The sequence below is a fragment of the Anabrus simplex genome, chromosome 7 (assembly GCF_040414725.1).
Source record: "Anabrus simplex isolate iqAnaSimp1 chromosome 7, ASM4041472v1, whole genome shotgun sequence".
NCBI lineage: Eukaryota > Metazoa > Arthropoda > Insecta > Orthoptera > Tettigoniidae > Anabrus > Anabrus simplex.
Genome location: NC_090271.1, coordinates 198,978,595 through 198,999,305, shown reverse-complemented (window position 1 = coordinate 198,999,305; position 20,711 = coordinate 198,978,595). Strand labels below are relative to the sequence as shown.

The window sequence follows — 20,711 nt, the reverse complement described above, 5'->3', positions numbered from 1 at the left end:
ATATACCCATCACGAATCACGGTTCTGTCTGGATACAGAAGACCGCACAGTTCGAGTCTAGATACGTCCTGATCAGCGCAGTGGTCCACGCTTTATTGTGCCATGGGCGCCTTTTCCTACGATTTCCCCTCCCCATTTGTGTGATTGAAGGAGCTCCGACAGCGTGGCGATACATCCAAGACATATTCTATGACTGTATATGCTTACTTTACTCGTGCAGCTCGACAAACCCGATGTCCGGGAGGACTCATGCTTCACACAGCATGGGTATCTCTGGCCTGCCTTTATGATGTTTGTAGCTGAAGGATAAGCCACACAATTAAGACGCGCGATGTCTGCCTCAAATTCTTGTAGTGTCTCGCCACGTTTCTGGCGTCTGCTACGAAGTTGACTATGGTAAACTTGTTGAAGGTGTTTATCACCACACCTCATCTCTAATCGGGCCACCAAAGAATTTTAATTAGTTTGCTCACTGTCTGGAATCGCTTGGAGTATATCCGAGGCATCATCTCGCAGCACAATAACCAAGGCAGTGCCTTTTTCTTCTCTAGTCCACCCATGGATGGTGGCTGCGGCCTCAAATTGCCTTCGATATGTAGACCAGGGAGGGTTTCCATCATAAGGTGGTGGTTTCACACGCACGGTCCTTGCAACATTCTCTGATTTTGTTCTGAATTCAGCGGTAGGTCTGTTCATTCCTATGGACTCCTTTTCCAGTGTTGCAAATCGGTCCTCCATAGCCGTTATTTTACTCTCTACATTAGTTTCTATTCGTTTTAGTCATTGATCAATTTCGATTATCTTAGTTTCTAATAATCTATAACTTTCAGCTTGTTTCTGACAACATTAAGCTAACTTTTCCTCCAATAAACTAAAGTTTTCGGCTTGTCTTTTAGAACTTTCTATGAATTTCTCTTCTAACATTTGTGTAAAGCTGTTACAATCTCCCGCTATTTCAAAAATGTCTTTATCTGAATCCTTACCTTCTGCTTCTATTGCTGCCTGAAGTCGTGACTGTAACACGGCGTTGGTTCCGGAAATATCCTCATCACGTTTTAGATCGGCAACTTTTAAAATTTTCACACTCACTTTCTTAAAAACTATCATTGCTTTTGTTGCCTTCCCTATATCCTACTATCTTTTTAACGGTCACGAATTGTCCAAAGACTATCCCTCTTCTACCCCCTGCGGGTGGGCAACGCACATGTAGAACACACCCGCGGTATCCCCTGCCTGTCGTAAGAGGCGACTAAAAGGGGCAACCAATGGATGATTGAATTAGAACCATGAAACTACTTTTGATTCGTACTATCCTGCGGGGAACACCATGGGTTGCCTGTACTTGCGAGTAGTACCACTAAATTAGGTACGAAATAGGTTTGTGATTCGTAGCAGTAGAGAGGCTGGCCTGGGGGTTTCCAGTACTCGTGCGTTGTACCCATGTGAGCAACACCGCGGGTCTGGGCGTACCCTGTGTGTTTTACCACTATATGAGCGACACCGTCGGTCTGCGTTGCCTGTGATTGGTGCCCACTATGTGAGGAACACACGGGAATACCGGCGTCCGTGATTAGTACACCTAGGTGAGGAGCTTCATCGATTTGCGTTGGCTGTGAGTGGCGCCATTGTGTGAGAAACACCATAGGTCTGCGTTCCCTGTACGAAGTACAATACTTGTGAGTAGTACCATCTTGTGTGGAACACCGTGAGTCTTCGCTACTTTTGATCAGTACCCCAAAATGACAAATACCATGGTTCTACTTTACTCGCGACATGTACCATTCTGTGGGGCCTTAGACATGGATTTTGCGCCTCTTTAGACACCAAGCATTATTGTGCTTTATAAGTGGTCCCTTGGTCAGTAATACTATTATTTACGATCTTTTTTGAGTCTGATCCACTGTTCTTTTTTTTTTGTTGGGTTCATGTCCATCCATTCATTCTTCACGACATTTTTTATTTTATTCTGGTCATTGGATGAATTTGTACTTTTTGTTATTTCATTTCGTACCATTAGGGGCCGATGACCTCGATGTTAGGCCCCTTTAAACAACAAGCATCATCATCATCATCATCATCATATACCTCTTCTGACGCCAGTTGTTACATTCGTCGGTAACGGTAACGTACGTCAATTTCCTTCCCGTAGGAATCTCTAAGGCACCATATCTTGGAAATCTCGTTACAACTTACCCAGAAAACTGTACACACACACACACACACACACACACACACACACACACACACACACACACACACACACACACACACACACACACACACACACACACTCTCTCTCTCTCTCTCTCTCTCTCTCTCTCTCTCTCTCTAATCCTAATCATTTTAATCAAAATAACATAGAACAATTTCCAAATCTTCATTCACGAGTACATACATTTCGTTGTCCTGGAATACAACAACAACAACAACAACAAACAGACAACAACAACGACAACAGACAAAATATTATTTTCTCTTCCGCCGTACATTCTGTCTCTTCGTGCTTCTGCGCATAGCGATCGTCACTTGTCTCCCAGTCCAGCTGAGAGAGTTGCTTAAAAAGTTTTATTGAATATTAATTCAGAATATCGACATTTTATAATGCCGCCTCCTTACAGGCCATGAAGGTCCACAGAAAAGAGAATGGTGACAGATCGGATATTCGTAACCTTGACACCGGGCCTCTTTGCTCCAGGGATTTACCTGGTGTTCATATCCGGGCTGAGTGAACCCAGGGTCATGTGCCACTTCAACAGTGAAAAACTCATTTCAAACTTTCTAACGAGTGAATGAACCGAGCACCGCTTTACCATCTCGATTAGCCAGTTCCCTTTAGCAGCATTCGGTTATAAATAATAATAATAATAATAATAATAATAATAATAATAATAATAATAATAATAATAATAATAATAACAAACAAAGCCCGAGGTTGGGTTCCTGTTAGGAAGTCCAAAATTTAGAAACGTGATATCCATCTCTGGAGAGGCACTTAAACCTGAGATTCACTTTCTTTTTTTTTGCTAGAATTTAAAAAAAATTACTTTACGTCGCACCGATACAAATAGGTCTTATGGCAACGATGAGATAGGAAAGAGCTAGAAGTGGGAAGGAAGCGGCCGTGGCCTTACTTAAGGTACATTTGTCTGATATGAAAATGGGAAACCACGGGAAACCATCTTCAGGGCTGTCGACAGTGGGGTTCGAACCCACTATCTCTCGAATTCAAGCCCCCAACTGTGTGACCCTAACCGCACGGCCAACTTACTCGGTTGCTAGTGATTTAACGTCGCACGAACTCGTTGAAAGTTTTCGGCGACGCAACGATGGGTACGAGCTCGGAGTGGGAAGGAAGAGGGCATGGTATTGATTACGGTATAGCTCCAGCATTTTCCTGGTGTGAAAATGGGAAACAACGGAAAATCATCTTCAGGACTGCCGACAGTGGGAGTCGAACCCACCATCTCCTGAATGCAAGCATACTGCTACGCAATCCTAACCGCACGGCCAACTCGCTCGGTAGATTCATTCTACGACAGAATGAGTACCAGGTTGATTTCTAGGGGCAAACGTGGTGGAGCATTGGGCTAAACACCGTATAGCGCTCAGATAGAAACCATTACTTTCTCCTCCTTCGTAGATCTTGATCGACTGTACCTCTTCCCTCTAACACGGGGAATACTCTCTGTACATACGCACATTTACCTAAATAAATAAATAAATAAATAAATAAATAAATAAATAAATAAATAAATAAATAAATAAATAAATAAATAAATTGTTCTTTTCGTTTTAGCCATCTGAGGACAACGTTAATTCGTATCAGTTTCGTTTCTTCTGGTCTTTCTCCTTGTCTAATATTTTCTCATTCTCATACTTTGCAACCTTCTTCGCTCTTCTGTCCATGATTATTTTGTTATGGGCCTAGTTATGTCCTGAAAACCTGTGCAAGCCTGATTTTTTTATTTAACAATCACTCTGTTGTATAGGTCTGTCTCTAGTTCCTCTATTCCCATTTCTTCTAGATCCCTTTGTACCTCTTGCATCCAGCGTATATCGGTTCTCTTTTTCACAATAAATTCTACTATTTGCAGAGTTTCGTCATAGGCTGGATATGTGTCTTGACCTGTACTTGACCTGCTAGATGAGTCTGGGAGGTCGCACCGTCGGACTAAAAGAGGCTGGTTGGACGTTTCGACGCATTGCTCGCCCTTGAACCGTTCTGACTGCCCTGTGCTGCGGTGTTGGATGCAGTGGCAACATGAGGGTATCCACACGCGTCGAGAAAACTCGGGTCGTTCCCTTTGGACCACCAGAAGGGAAGATCTCTTTCATCGTGCGACAGGCTGTAAGCATCCTACGGGAGTCGCTGTGCACGATCCACAGATATGTCACGGCAGTTGGGGATATGCTTGTGTCCAACTGTTCCATATTCGGGAGAGGAAGGTTTCTAATCCCATCGTCGGCAATCCTGAAGATGATTTAATGTGTATTCTAGTATTCTCACCAAGCTGTCGTCACGGCGTCACTTACGACGTCTATCATTACGACCTGAGCATCACCGATAACGTCGAACTTCTGCCAGGAGCGGCCAGCATACCAGGTTGCGAATTGGTTACGAGTGCTGTTTATCGACGAATCACGGTTCTGTCTGGATACAGAAGACCACACAGTTCGAGTCTAGAGACGTCCTGGCCAGCGCAGTGGTCCACGATTTATTGTGCCATGGACGCCTTTTCGTACGATTTTCCCTCCCCATTGGTGTGATTGAAGGAGTTCCGACAGCGTGGCGATACGTCCAAGACATATTCTATAACTATATATGCTTCCTTTACTCGTGCAGCTCGACAAACCCGATGTCCGGGAGGACTCGTGCTTCACACAGCATGGGTATCTCTGGCCTGCCTTTCTGATGTTAGCATGCTTCCTTGGCCTTCGGAACCGTCTGCGGCAGATTTGGCGTGTTAGTTGCGTCAGCTGAGGAAATCATCTGACGTCTGTATGCCTCCATGCCCAACCGTATCACCACGTGTACTACGGGTGGTCCACCACCGTACAAAGTGCATACACACATCAAGAGGAAAAGTTGCGAAGGCTGTCAACATAAATAACCGAGCAAGTTGACCGTGAGCTTGCGTTCGAGAGAGGAAGGTTTCTAATCCCATCGTCGGCAATCCTAAAGATGATTTAACGTGGATTCTAGTATTCTCACCAGGCAAATGCTGCGGCTCTACCTAAATTCCGGACGTCAGAGGTAAACTATCGTAAATGCAAAAACGACGATTTTGAGGTTTTATCGTATGCGATTCGTTTTGGTCGTGTCTTCTTATTGGTACACTATTGTGTGTGTAAGCTTCGCAGGAATGAAGATAAGCTATGTGATATTATGTTACGTGCAAGGAGAATCCAGCGATAAACAATGGTAAGTGATCATACAACTGTTCAACCTTATCCTATGCACCGCGCTCCTAATTGTGTTGGCTTTTACGATAGTTAACCATGGTCAGAACTGTAGATTCGACCTGCCTTTAAAGGTAGCAAAATCTGCGCTTTAGCAGCTTCTTTCTACTCGTCTGTAAATTTAGTGAAATGTTACTTACGATAGTTTAGGTTTGACGTCCAGAATTAAGACCACGACCACTGTTTTCCCAGTCCTAGTCCTTTCCCATCCTTGTGTCGCCAAAAACCCTCGATGTGTTAGTGCGACGTTAAAGTACAGCAATAGAAATACAAACTTGCTTCTGTGTGAGGGCGGGGCGGGTCTCTAGTAATATTTATAATTGTATGAAACAATCAAATGTCACTTTATAAATGAAATTATCTTTAATAGCGGCCTTTGTTGATGATGTAGAATTAAGTCAAAGTGGCCTCGTATAAAATTCGCTTGTAATTACTTGTTATTATCTGCTGCCTAATATTTGTTAGAAAATACAGGAAACATTATCCTTCCCTTACTTTCTATGAATCATATTTGTAAGAACTTATTGTTCATGTATGTGCACTAAATAATAAAAGAAAGGATGGTCGGAAATCTTACTACGCAGATAGGTAGACTCTAAAATTACGCAAGTGAAGGTATGTATCAGCTTGTTTTGAAAGAGTTATACGCCATATATAGTGCTTTTTCGAAAGCTTCAGTTATTTAATCTTTAGTACTGTCTTATCACCTTAGGAAAACCTTCGGAGTTATTTAGAAGTTGCTTCACATTGAAGATAACACTTTTCCTGATAGGTAGTCCAGCCCTGATAAAGTATAATTAACTGAATATTGTTTTCTACATGGTTATGAAACATTTCATTTGGAAGGTTGTTAAGGAAGGGACAGTATAGTGCGAGGGTCGTTTCATAAGTCATGGCTATTCTATTCTATTCTATTCTATTCTATTCTATTCTATTCTATTCTATTCTATTCTATTCTATTCTATTCTAACAACATCAACAATATAATACTTGGTTTTATATTTATTTAAATGCAACCATCACACACGTGATCATCTTGTCTCTGCGAAGTGCGGGTTGCCTATCATCCAACCACGGTAAAACAGTCTGGCAATGCAACCTATGGCTGGTCTACGATATTCGCTGTGAATAGAAGACCAAACCACCTCCTAGAATCGTGTTTAGTCTCTCGAGAGGCTCATGAGTGGGGCCCAGATTCCTATGCAATTACATGTTCCATTCCTTTACTTGTAGACAACTGAAACTGAAAAATGTCAGCGAATTGTGGTTCTTATATGTTTACAACTGTGTTGGAGTTAACATATTTTTACATATTCTTAGTAATATCACTTATTTTTACATTTATGTAATGAATGTAATATGTATGTACATATTCAGGTAATTATTTAAAAACTTAAAAAAACTGTATCAGCTCGTTTAATTCTCAGACTACAGTAAACTAATTGGCGAATTTCATCTCAGGTAGAATATATTTTAAATGCTGAAGTTGAATTTAAAATCCCTTTAAAGTCGGGATTTCTTACCCTTTGTCTGGTAAAATGGCTAAGTGCCTTTCATTGGTCAGAGTCTCTAACAAACTCCATGGAGTCTTGAAACAAAATCTAGGTTATTCGGTTCTCTATCTGTTTGCAAGATCATTAGTGGCGAACAGCCCCCGGAAGATATTTCACCCAGCTAGTTTTATCTTTTAAAATGGGCACTGGTAACTTCATGCGATGTTGAATGGTCCTTCTCAGCCTACAAGAGAATTTTATCGGATCAGAGCCAAATCATCACAGTCGAAAACCTGTAGAAGTACTTGTTGACACACTGCGCATCACGATAACAACTTTACCGTACTATTTATGTTACTTAACAGCGGTTTAAGAACAGATTATATACTATATTTAATAACATTTATTTGTTTCATTTTCGGAGCATGAGGGCAGGGTGAAATTAGCTACAAAAATACCTTGTGTAATGTACTCTGCGCTTTACACAGTGCAAAACATGATTTTCAAGTATTTGAGGTATTTTTAGATATGCTTTTAATTTGATTACTTAACACTGTCAAAATTAGAAAGCAATAATAATAATAATAATAATAATAATAATAATAATAATAATAATAATAATTTTATTTGCTTTACATACCACTAACAACTTTTACGGTTTTGGAGACGCCGAGGTGCCAGAATTTTGTCCGGCAGGAATTCCAGCGCCTTGAACCGTGTGAATGTATCTCTTGTAGAGTAGGTTGGTGTATACAATTTTCTATGAGATTGGCGCAATAATAATAATAATAATAATAATAATAATAATAATAATAATAATAATAATAATAATAATAATAATAATAATAATAATAATAATAATAATACCTGGTTAATTCCTCTCGCTCGAGGTTTGGGTATTTGTGTTCGTCTTAACACACATCACATCACACTGCAAACCACTAGAGACACATGCAGTAGTGAATAATCTTTCAAACAGGTTGGTGTCGGGAAGGGCATCTGGCCGTAAAACTGGGCTAAATCCATACAAAGTGACGATCTCAATAATTAAAAATGGCCAGGAAGAAGAAGAAGTAGTTTTTTACAAGTTGTTTTACGTCGCACCTACACATGTGGGTCTTATGGCGACAATGGGACAGGAAAGGGCTAGAAGAGGGAAGGAAGCGACCGTGGCCTTAATTAACGTACAGCCCCAGCATTTGCCTGATGTGAAATGGGAAACCACGGAAAAACATCTTCAGGGCTGCTGACAGTGGGGTTTGAACCCACTATCTCCCGAATACAGGATACTGGCCGCACTTAAGCTACTACAGCTATCGAGCTTGGTAGAAGAAGAAGAAGAAGAAGAAGAAGAAGAAGAAGAAGTCTCTTCGTACACTTCTGCATAACGAAAGTGATTGAGGTATGAGTGACGCTAGTGGTAATATTATTTCTGCAGCCAACCTCTGTGATGAACGGTGTGAATGTATCTCTTGTAGAGTAGGTTGGTGTATAGAATTTTCTGTGTGATTGGCGTAATAAATAATAATAATAATAATAATAATAATAATAATAATAATAATAATAATAATAATAATAATAATAATAATAGTAGTAGTAATAATTTCGTGTGGCTAATTCTAGCCGAGTGCAGCCCTTGTAAGGCACACCCTCCGATGAGGGTGGGTGGCATCTGCCATGTGTAGGTAACTGCGTGTTAGTGTGGTGGAGGATAGTGTTATGTGTGGTGTGTGAGTTGCAGGGAATTAACCATTTAAGGTTAAAATCTCCGACTCGGCCGGGAATCGAACCCGAGACCCTCTGGTCCAAAGGCCAACACGCTAACCGTAGAGCCATGGGGCCAGACTCTTGTCCTCATCGCGAGGTGGTGCAGCTCTTTTCAGGCACACACCCAATGGAGGTGAGCTGCATGTTAGCCCTCCTGCCATTCTATAATTTCTAGCAGTACCAGGAATCGAACCCGGGCCTCCGAGGACGGCAGCTAATAACACTAACCGTTACGCTACGGAGGCGGACATTGTCATATTGATATGTAACAACGCCTTCTGGTGCAGTGAGAAACTATCTAACTCCCGAGTACTCCTCTTCAAGGGATAACAGCTGATGTTATAGATTTACTGGGAGATTTTCTGACTGAGGAATCAACAACACATAAGTAATCATGAAGAGCACATTCGATTGTGAATGAAACATTATTTGGATCGCTGAAAATCGGATAAAAGAAATATATATTGTCATCGGGTAGTAAATTTAAGAGAATTATCCGGATAGTTGAAAGAAGTATTTATTAAGAAGAGGTTCTATTAGCATTCATGAGGAGTAAGATACCATTGTGTAAGTTAGCTTTGAATGGACTTCATACACTACAGCAGAAAAACGTGAGCTTTGGAAGAAGTTGAAACAAAGTAGCTTAAAGTTTTTGGTATGTTGGGAATTGCTTGGATGGTTACTGGGGGTAATGAGAAAATTTTCAAAATAGCTAAACACTTCTATAAGCACTAATTAGTTGGGACATACAGTATGAAACATACTTTTAGCCAGTTGTGAAACTAGAAGATAAAGAATTATTAATTTTTTTTTTGCTACGTGCTTTACGTCGCACCGACACAGATATGTCTTATGGCGACGATGGGATAGGAAAGGCCTAGGAAGTGGAAGGAAGCGGCCGTGGCCTTAATTGAGGTGCAGCCCCGGCATTTGCCTGGTGTGAAAATGGGAAACCACGGAAAACCATCTTCAGGGCTGCCGACAGTGGGGCTCAAACCCGCTATCTCCCGATTACTGGATACTGGCCGTACTTAAGCGACTGCAGCTATCGAGCTTGGTAGATAAGACAAATCGGATTCGAACTCCACATACGTCGAACTTAAGATGGTTTTCTGCAGTGTCCCATTTTTACACCAGGCAAATGCAGGGTCTGTACCGTAATTATTAATGCAACAGCCACTTCCTGCGCAGTCCTAACCTTTCCCCTTCCCAATGTCACCGAATACCTGACTATGCACTTCTGTTATTAGAAATATAGCAAAAAGATCATAGTTCGAAAGTACAATTTACATTACCCCAGTACTACATAATAATAATAATAATAATAATAATAATAATAATAATAATAATAATAATAATAATAATAATAATAATAATAATAATAATAATAATAATACAATGTTGATATTTATCAGAAATAAACGCCTTGAAAATAAACATTATTACGGCGCCGTTGATTTTAGGAAGTGACGCACTATTATGGTGATAAGGAAAACGAGTAAGTTTTGTATTTCAATGTAGATTTACTTAGACAACCAAAGATATGAGAGGTTCATAGTTCATGAAACGCAGACAGTTGTAGATTTAGTCGTGTGAGGATGTTATTTAAACTCATATCTTTGCCAGGCTGAGTGTTTCAGATGGAAGTTGAGCACAAGTTAAGGGTTCGGTCCCGGCTCTATCTGGTTGAATTTGAAGGTGTTCAAATACACTAGCCTTGTGTCAGTTGTTTTACGAACATGTAAAAACTCCTGCGGACAAAATTCTGGCAGTTCGGCTCATACAAAATCCGGAGTAGTAATCGATGGGACATAACGCCATTAAAATTATTATTATTATTATTATTATTATTATTATTATTATTTCGAGCTGCTTAACTTCACACTGACACTATTTTTGGACGACTCTAGAATAAGAAAGGCTGTGGCTGCGGGCTTAATTAATGAACAGATCCAGTCTTTGCCTTATATGAAAATTAGAAACAACGGATAGATATCTTCAGAGCCGCCAACGGTGAAGTTCGAACCCACTACCCCTAGAATGAAAATTTATAGCTACATGACAGCCAACTCACTCGGTCTTAACATACGCAATATTTTTAAATAGAAGTGGTTACCTGTAATAAGTCTTCGGATTTCTTCCAGTTTCTCCTGTACCATCGCAGGGTCTTCTCCTGGAGGTTCTCTCGTGTCCAGCCTGTTGATCTCCATCTTTCCTGGAGCGACAGAGTGTTACTGGATTGTCTGCTTTCTGCCTTCTACAACAGTAAACGTGATGCCGTCAGAGCATGACTGTCGAGTGGCGTGAAGGCTAGCGATAAAGAGGAGTATCACAGATAATTTCTGTGCATGGCCTGCCTGCTCTAGAAACGACAATATCGTCTTAACAAATGTCGAATTCACTGGGGTTAAAGATATCTTTGGCCATGAGCCCTATTACTGTTGTCGTAATTCTAATGGTATCACTAGGATTCCATTGTTTCTTGGATACCCTGGTATATATTTGTGGTTAATCCAGAAAACATTTGATTGTGTCAAACTGAAAGAACTTCAGAATGTGTTGAAGCAAACGGCTGTTTTGGTTATAGGGCTTACGGCGACGATGGGACAAGAAAACCATTTTCAGGACAACCGACGGTGGAGTTTATGCAGAGCTTGTATCCTTAGCTGTATAAGGCTAACACGCCATTAATAAGTGAAATGATATGGATGTAAATCACTCATTCTGTTCGGCTTATATTGTATGTAAAATTAGATACAATATGTTCGTTCACATTTAAATACATCTGTTTGCGTAAATGATTTTCTCTGAAAATAATGATGAATGCATATAAGTAACAATATATTACAGAAGATGTAAAAGGCAAAGTATGTATGGGAAAGGAAGCTTTCGAAAAGGTGAGAGGGCTTTTGACGTCTAAGGCAATCCCTATTAATTTATGAAAGAGATTTGCAAAGTGATTTGTGTGGAGTGTGGTGTCATACGGAGTTGAAACATGAACATTAAGAAAGGGATATACACAGTATTTGGAAAGTTTTGAAATATGGCTGTGGAGAAGAATGGAAACAGTGAAGTGGACAGATAAAGTGCTAAGAAGAGTAGCGGTAGGAGAGAACAGACACCTGATGAAAACGATAAGGAAGAGGAAAGTATCTTGATTGGGTCACACACTACCTAGAAATTGTCTTCAACAGAGGGTGATGGAAGGAAAATAGATGGAAGAAGAAGAGGAAGAAGAAGATTTGGAATGTTAACAGATGTCGAACAAGGTAAAAGCTATGAACAACTGAAACAAGATGCTTAGGACAGAAAATCATGGAAGATGTCCAGTTGATACCTGTCTCAAGACAGACTCAGAGAAAAAGATAAATAAGAACATATTATTATAGAAGTAGTGTATAAATATACATGTTTAATAACTGAGATTTTATCAATAAATGAATATTTGATTTAACATACATTTACAAGGAAATATTTGATATTCCATGATGTTCCTCATAATAATAATAAATTAATGACCTTCAATAATCACAAATGAACAAGATTTTATTTTTATTTCGTGTCGGTTAATAGAAAACATACGTAAAAATATAAATATAACAAACACAAAACTACTCGAATTAAACTTCCAATGAATTAGGTCGTGTTCGGTACATATATTCGTAGTACCTGTCGAAGAGAGGTTCAGTACATAACAAAAATGGCCAACTGGACACCAGTGGAATATGAACCCATAACGGCTGTGTCCAGTGACGCCTATGGCTCGTTTGACTTGCCTGTATGTTGTATGTTGGGTATTCAGCCCGAAGGCTGGTTTGATCCTCTGTAGCTCCGCCAACAGCTGTCATAAATAGCCTAGGCGTCACTGAAGAGGCGTACTAGGGAAATGAGGAGTGAGGTAGTTTCCCGTTGCTTTCCTCACTTGCCTGTTGTAAACTTTCATTGATTTTACGTTTCACTCACTAATTTTCCGATTTTAGAAGACGCAGAGATGCCGGAAATTTGTCGTGCAGGAGTCCTTCTACACGCCAGTAAATCGACCGAGACTGGTGCATTTAAGCACCTTCGAATGTCATCGGACTGAGCCAGGTTCGAACCCATCAACTTGAACTTAGATGGCCAGCGCTCTATCGTCTGAGCAATTCAGCAGTAGTTAGACTCGACAACATGTTCTCCATTTCCTTCGAACCCATTAAATGAGTTATGGATGTATTCTATCGGAAGTTCTGTGATGGGGAATAGGCCTACTATATTATCAGGGCAAGTCTGGACCGCTTGGAGTGGCGATGTAAAAGTTGGTGGACGACGAATCACCATCCTTAGTTTTACAGATGACTTTACTCTTTGTGTACAATGAGAAACAGAAATTAAAGAACTAGACAGACTGAAAAGTGAAAGTGAAAAAACGTGATTTAATGGTCAACAAAGGTAAGACGAAGATCATGGTTTCTCATCGAACTAGGTCGCTTCAGTGAACAAACTTACTGTCTGAAAACGAGAAAGTGGATTTATTTGCGCTCTATTATAGAAAGGGATGGTAGCTCAGGAGACAAAATACGACGGAGAATTGTAATAGCAATAAATACAGTGCATCTGTCATACGATAAGCAGACGCACCAAAGAAGTGTCTCACGTAATCTCACTTCTTCCAGTTTTCTTTTGTAGTGCAGAAACTCGGGTAATTAAAGTAGAAACTCAGAAAATAATTTATACTTCGAGAAGTGGTTGTATAGGACGATGCTAAGGATATCACGGAAGGAGAAAAGAACTAACGAGTCAATTCTCAGCGAATTCAATGTAAAGAAAAGGCTATCCTCCATTTGTTACCAGATAATTCTGAAATTCTTTGATCATACAAGATCAAGAAGAAACCTGGAGAAAACCATCGTTCAGGGAGAAGTCGCAGGACGAAGATATCGGGGAAGATACCCAATACGATGGATAGCCAGGTCAAAAGAAGAGCCTACAGAAAATTGCTCAATTAAGCCATCAAAACAGAAATCGGGCGCAACGGAGGCAACTATCTGCGCCAATTCCATCAGTGAAAAATGGAAGAAGAAATAAAAATAAAAATAAAAATAGAGTTATTGAAAATTAATCCAGAATATCGACATATGATAATGCTGCCTCCTTACAGGCCATGAAGGTCCACAGAAAAGAGGATGGTAAAGGATCGCATATTCGTAACCTTGACACCGGGCTCCTTTGCCTCCAGGAATTAACCTAGTATTCATATCCGGGCCGAGTGAACCCAGGGCCATGTGACACTTCAACAGTGAAAAACTCATTTCGAACTTTCTAAGGAGCGGATGAACCGAACACACCTTCACCATCTCGATTAACCAGTTCCTTCTAACAGCATTCGGATAATAATAATAATAATAATAATAATAATAATAATAATAATAATATAAGAAACAAAGCCCGTGACACATACAGCTGATTAAAACCTTTGCCTTCCAGGACAACTTCTGCCCAGTGCGATGATTTGCAGATACTGAGGTGTTACTATGTCTGCAAAACGGCGTCTTAATTCCCTTAGCTCGGGGACTGTACTGTCTCCAAAATTTCTGAAAGTGATGCACCACACACAGCACTATTCTCTAATACAAGAATATGAAGTTCGCAAAATACACGGCAGACCCACCCCATTTCATCTGAGGGTCTACATTTAAAAGACAGCACGAATCTAATTGCCACATGAAATTATTTCACAGAATTGGAGAAAATGTTCTCTTTGTGTGTAAAGGAAATGGATGAGCTATACCTTGTTGTTGTCTGGCTTCTTGGTTGAATTGTCGGTTGAGAGGGCTCCGGCTTCGATTTCCAGCCGGGTCGGAGATTTTAACTGCGTCTGGTCATTCCTCTAGGTCGGGGGATGAATGATTGTGTTTGACCTAATACACATCATTGTACAAGTCACTGCAGGAACACACAATATCGAATATATCCCCCTCATAGGGTTAGCGTTAGGAAAGGCCTCCGGCGTAAAACTGGACTGTATCGAAACAAAAGCCGACCCCAAGTAGTAATTGGAATAAAGCCAGGAAGAAGAATTAGTTCATGTGTGCCGTGCTGGGTATATGTATGCAATTATTTCGCTCAACTGGCGAAACAAAGCAGAGGTTCGTTTGAAGTTGTGCTACTGAGAACTGTTGCCTGTTCGTATGTTGTATAATTAGTACATTCTTTTCTTCGAATATGATCAGTTCTACGAGAGAGAGAGAGAGAGAGAGAGAGATATCTGAATTAACCTATTAAAGCCAAGTCTCTTATTTTGAAGACAGCGCATTAATCAATTTTAAATATAAAACCAAGGTTACAAAGGTTAATTTTTTTTCTATTGGCACGTATAAACCGAGACATTTAGGTACTAGTGTGGTAATAAATGTTTTCTTTTGTCATTAATAAGCACGATATTCGTAATTTATCCATTATCAACTCATAAACAGGTAGTATTCTGCTACAGTTTCTGTACTTCGGCTAGTATGAATTTAATTATTAAGATGTATAATGTATAGTGTACCTCTTACTTTGTAATGTAATAATAATAATAATAATAATAATAATAATAATAATTTTTCTCGCCCCACTAACTACATTTATGGTTTTCGGAGACACTGAGGTGCACAGAATTTTGTCCCTCAGGAATTCTCTTATATGCCGGTAAATCAAACGACACGAAATTGAAGTACTTAAGCCAGCTTGAGCTCAGATGCCCAGGGATCTACTAACTATTATGGATTTGTCTGTGTATAGTTTTTTTTTTTTTTGCTACGGGCTTTACGTCGCACCGACACAGATAGGTCTTATGGCGACGATGGGATAGGAAAGGCCTAGGAGTTGGAAGGAAGCGGCCGTGGCCTTAATTAAGGTACAGCCCCAGCATTTGCCTGGTGTGAAAATGGGAAACCACGGAAAACCATCTTCAGGGCTGCCGATAGTGGGATTCGAACCTACTATCTCCCGGATGCAAGCTCACAGCCGCGCGCCTCTACACGCACGGCCAACTCGCCCGGTATGTATAGTTTTAATAGATTATCTGATGACATATGAGAGACATTCCCATCGTATACTTTTGAGTGTAAACCAATTAACTACCTCATGTCGGATATTGTTTGTATATTTAGATTACGTCTGCTGTGTAGTGGAGTGTACGGTATGCGGAAATACAAACACAAAATTATTGCTTTTATTTCTTAGCAACGGAGTATTTATAGTTCTGTAGTTTATTCAGTGTTGTGTTGATTTCTGCAATTATGGTTCTAGCAACAGACGAGAAGGTGTTCATTGTGGAACGTTTATTTCCAGTCATACGGAGTGGGGCCATCAGTTTGCTTCACGTTAAAGAACAGTATGAATAAGGAGAGAGAACAAAGTTGCCTGTTGTTGTCAAGTTCCGTCATACGGGATCCGTCTTACGTCAACGAAAGGAGACAACAGGGCGCCTAAGAACCGTCGCCACAAACAAGAATCATAGATAACTTCTCCAACAGGTGTTAGAGTCCCCAAAGCGTAGTCTACGACCAACAACACTGAAATTCGGTTTGATCGAAAGGTCTGTTCGGCGGATGTTTAAAGAGCTGGGTGGGTTTGTATACTGCACTGAAGTTGCTCAGCGTCCAGCAGAAAGGATTGACCGAGCCCGATTACAATATTGCAGCCGAGTGTTGACCATAACGTATAAAGTTCCAGATTTATTCTGCATCATATGATTTTCAGATGAAAACAATGTTCACCTTAATGACTACATCAACCGTTAAACAACTCGTCTTTTAGGGTTTGAACGGCCTGATGTCATTATACAGAAATCACTACGCAGTGCGCGGATTACAATTTGGATCGTCGTACGGTTGTATATTGAGACCTTGTTTCGTCGAGCATGTTGCACAGAATTTAAAAAACACCAGTGGACCAGGTAATCTACAGAGATCTCATTATTACTAGAGCTGTCGATTTAATCGATTAATCGAACTGATTAATTTAAAAATCCGATTAACCGATCAATGTGCTTTAGTCGATTAATCGAACCGATTAAAATGGCACAAAACCTGTGTATTGTATTGTTATTTGCCATTTGGTGTGCTAGCCTCAGCTATCATATGATTGACTGGTCATTAAAGTACGCTGATGTTCATATTTTTCTCTCATACTATTGTAGTACGCTATATTTTTGGACCTTCACAAAACACAGTCAAGCGGCATAAAGAAAAATTGTGGAGAAGGTTCTTGAAGCGACTGTCGTTAAGAAATTTCCAGGAATTTCCAGGTAATGTGGGAATGGGCCGATACCAATTGCTAGAAAGAGACAGTAGAAAATGTGACAACTTAAATCTCAGTTCGTGTGCGGTTGTTATATAGTAGACAGTATATATTCGCATTCAGTGTTAGTGAACTTCATTTACAAATACGGCTTATGAACCGATGCGAGGAAAACTTTTTGCATTTGCCGGACTTAAACTAAACGATTGTTGTAAGGTGACAGACAGAAAAACAGTCCTTTGTAGGAAATGAGGTAAAACGTTATGCTGCAAGTACAAGTAGTCTTCAATATCATCCTAAACATATTTATTATCCTTTCCAAAGTGTACCTGCGTCCATCAATGTCTACCAGTTTATCGTCTCAGTCAACACTGGAGCGCCTAATAGTGAAGCCTGTGTCCTCTAATTTAGAAGCAGAAAATACGATAAACTATTGAAGTGGATTCTGCAGGATAGCAGGTCGCGATGTCCCTGATCAAGATATTGAAGAGGTTTTGTGGGAAGCTCTCATTTCTCGCTTAATATTTTCTCTCTAGACACACACACACACACACAAAACACGTTATGTGACGTAGAAAGGTCAAATTATTAGATGAACTGAAATAAACAGAATCTCGCGGGGGATTTTTGATCATCGATATCTAACCGTAGCTACCTGTGGGTTACAGATCAGTGGACTGATTCAGTTGTGTAGTATCGTCATTCAAAATTACAAGTTAAACATCATAGAGAAAACCACAATGCCGCTAACTGCACAGAAGAGTCTGAAGATGTAGTTTGTGAATGGGGGCTGGACGACAAATTTGTCACTGTTTCCACTGACAATGCAAGAAACATCATTCTAGGAGTGGAGAGAGCAAAGTACAACAATTTTCGGTGTGTAGCCCACACTCTACAATTAAGTTTAAATAAAGCTTTCAAGGATACTATGTGAACTTGATTAAAACTCGATTAATCGACCGATTAACCGATTAATCGATAAAAGGCATTCGGTTAACCAATCAAAATTTTAAATCGATCGACAGCTCTAATAATTATTACTCAATTCGTGCGGGATTTGCGCCAGAAACTTGTTGCCCCCTTGAAGGACAATGGATCTAGCAAGATTTAGCTACAGCCCCCCTTGCGTGGGACTTATTTACCCGTCTGTAACAACACTTTGGGGATAGCCTGGAACTCCATTTCCGTACCCTTCCCCGGACCTCACGGCTACATATGGGGTATGTTGAAGGAATCAGTTTTCAAGACAGATGACCCACCTACCAATATTCCTGAATTCCACGAAAAGATGACGTTATTTTTGTGTCCTTGCAGCAACCTTTGTTCATCAACATTTTCAATAATCTTCAGAAACCTTATGAACAATGCGTGGCACACATTTTGAACACATGATGTTACAACGCATTTAAATAATGTTTCAGTGTCGTTTATCTTGCCGCGTACGGTTTGTACTGCTCCATTACGAGCTTAGGCTCAGGTGCTCTTGAAATAAATAAATAACTAAATAAATAAATAAATAAATAAATAAATAAATAAATAAATACTTCCTCTGCCCGTTGAAGTATAAAATAGGTATAGTTCTCTCAATTTCCTCGTTAACGACAAATGTTAAGGCCCCCCTGTGGATGCGGGCGGTAGAATAACACCCACGGTATCTCCTGTCTGTCGTAAGCGCGGGTTGGCGGTCACGGGGCCCTTAGCTGAGTTCTGGCATTGCTTCTGGCTCCTCACTTTCATCAATCCTATCCGACCTTCTTTGGTCAACTCTTGTTCTTTTCCGACCCCAACGCTATGACGCATGGAGTCTTAGGGAGTCTTTCATTTTCACTCCCTTCGTGGCCCTTGTCTTGTTTGGCCAATGCCTTCTTTTTTCGAAGTGTCTGATCTCTTCCAGTTTTTGTCTCTGATTAGTGCTATTTAGAGGATGGTTGCCTAGTTGCACTTCCTCTTAAAACAATAATCACTATGACCACCATCAAACGTTAACCAGTACCCCCTACGCTCACCCCCGACATTAACCATACTTATGACTGTCTACGCTTGCTTCTGTTGTGGCAATAGCAGATAGCTCTTGACTAAATAGCATGCTTGCTTTGTCAATGACAGTGCGCCTGGAGTACTTCAAAAGCGTGCCAGTCCTGAAGCGCGTTCGCTTGTCAGGTCTTCAAATTTGCACAGCTGATCGCAGTTCTGCCCAGTCTCTCTGCTCGCTCTCAGAAGCGAATTAGTTAAAACGGAGAGTTGACAACGCTGTGTCTCGAGTTGGGGAAATCTTGGAACCCCGCAACAAGGAATGTAAACACAACCAGCCAGCCAGCTAGGCTTCAAAAGCGTGCTGATCGTTAACGAGGAAATTGCAAGAACTGTAACTTAAATGTTGACCTACTACTTGTTTTGGAAGATCATTAATTAGTATAGAAAAATATTTAAAGATAGAGGTTAGTGGTTACTTGAGACAAGGATTGGGTAGAAAGTGGCCATAACTTGTATAGTAGTGGTGGTGTAGTGTTGGTCTAGTTTTAAGGGGAATTTCAACTTGGTAACATTTATCAGAGGAGGAAATGCAAGAGTTCCCACACTTCAAAGAATGAGGTTAGCGGATAAAGAAAGGTAGAATGTATGAGGGTATTAAAATGAAAAGCTGTCTCTGTGGATCAGTGGTAGAGTGTCGGCCTCCGGATCCCAAGATAACGGGTTCAAACTCGGCAGAGGTAGTCGGATTTTTGAAGGGCGGAAAAAAGTCCATTCGACACTCCATGTCGTACGATGTCGGTATGTACAAGATATCTGGTGACACATTTGGTGTTTATCCGACAAAATTAATTAAATCTCAGCCATAGACGCCCAAGAGAGTTTCGGTTTACTCGGTCTGCCATCTAGTGGGCCTAGAGTAAAACGGAACGTCGAAATTGACGAGCAGACAGCCAGATGGCGTCAACTTGAAATGTCTGTGCACGGTAGCTGAGGCCATACGATTATTATTATTATTATTATTATTATTAAAATGGAAAAATCCCTACGCCTCGCAAAGCCAACACCGTGGGGGTCGGAGGAGAACAAGACTTAACCAAAGGACGTCGGATGGGAAAGATAAAAGCGAGGAGCCTGGCACTAGGAAGTGGAAGCAATGTCTGAATCAGGTACGCATCCTGTGTGCGCGAACACACGCTCCCAAGTTAAGTGCTCCTGGTCCCCCTTCAAGTCGCCTTTTATGATAGGCAGGGGATACCGTGGTTAAATTCTACCGTCAACAGCTTCTGGGAGAGTTTCTACCAGCAATCATTTCACTACCTTCATGTTTGTTACTTCAACCGAGCGGAGTGGTCACGCGTGTTACCGCGCCACGGCTATGGAGCAAAGCTCTGCATTCCAGAGAGGCGTAGGTTCGAACCCCACCGTCAGCTGTAATGAGAATGGTTTTCCGTGGGGCACCATTTTCACTTCGAGGCAAATACCGGGACAGTTCTTATTCATAGCCCACAATCGATTCCTTCAACCTCCTTACCCAGTTTCATTCACCATCGTTCATTTCATCTTCATTAGCTCCTCAATTGAGGTTAGCGTCAGGAAGGGCATCCGGCCGTAAAGCATGCCATGTAATTTCATCTCACCTCATCCTCGACCCCGTATCAAGAAACGGGACTAAGGGGTAGACATACAGGTTTGTTACTTCAAATTTTATGAATACAATTCGAACTGAGTAGCTCAGACGGTGGAGCGCTGGCCTTC

The 20,711-nt window shown here is 40.7% G+C and overlaps 1 protein-coding gene across 3 annotated transcripts in view; it reads right to left on the bottom strand.

Annotated features, from left to right (window-relative positions):
* Positions 1 to 20,711, bottom strand: part of LOC136877460 (alpha-tocopherol transfer protein) — a 127,816-nt gene that overhangs the window by 41,661 nt on the left and 65,444 nt on the right. For all 3 annotated transcript variants that reach the window (XM_067151518.2, XM_067151516.2, XM_067151519.2), the window contains exon 2: positions 10,837 to 10,977. In XM_067151518.2, the coding sequence (XP_067007619.1) occupies positions 10,837 to 10,930 (94 nt within the window). In that variant the 5' untranslated portion in view covers positions 10,931 to 10,977. The remainder of the gene's footprint in view (positions 1 to 10,836; positions 10,978 to 20,711) is intronic.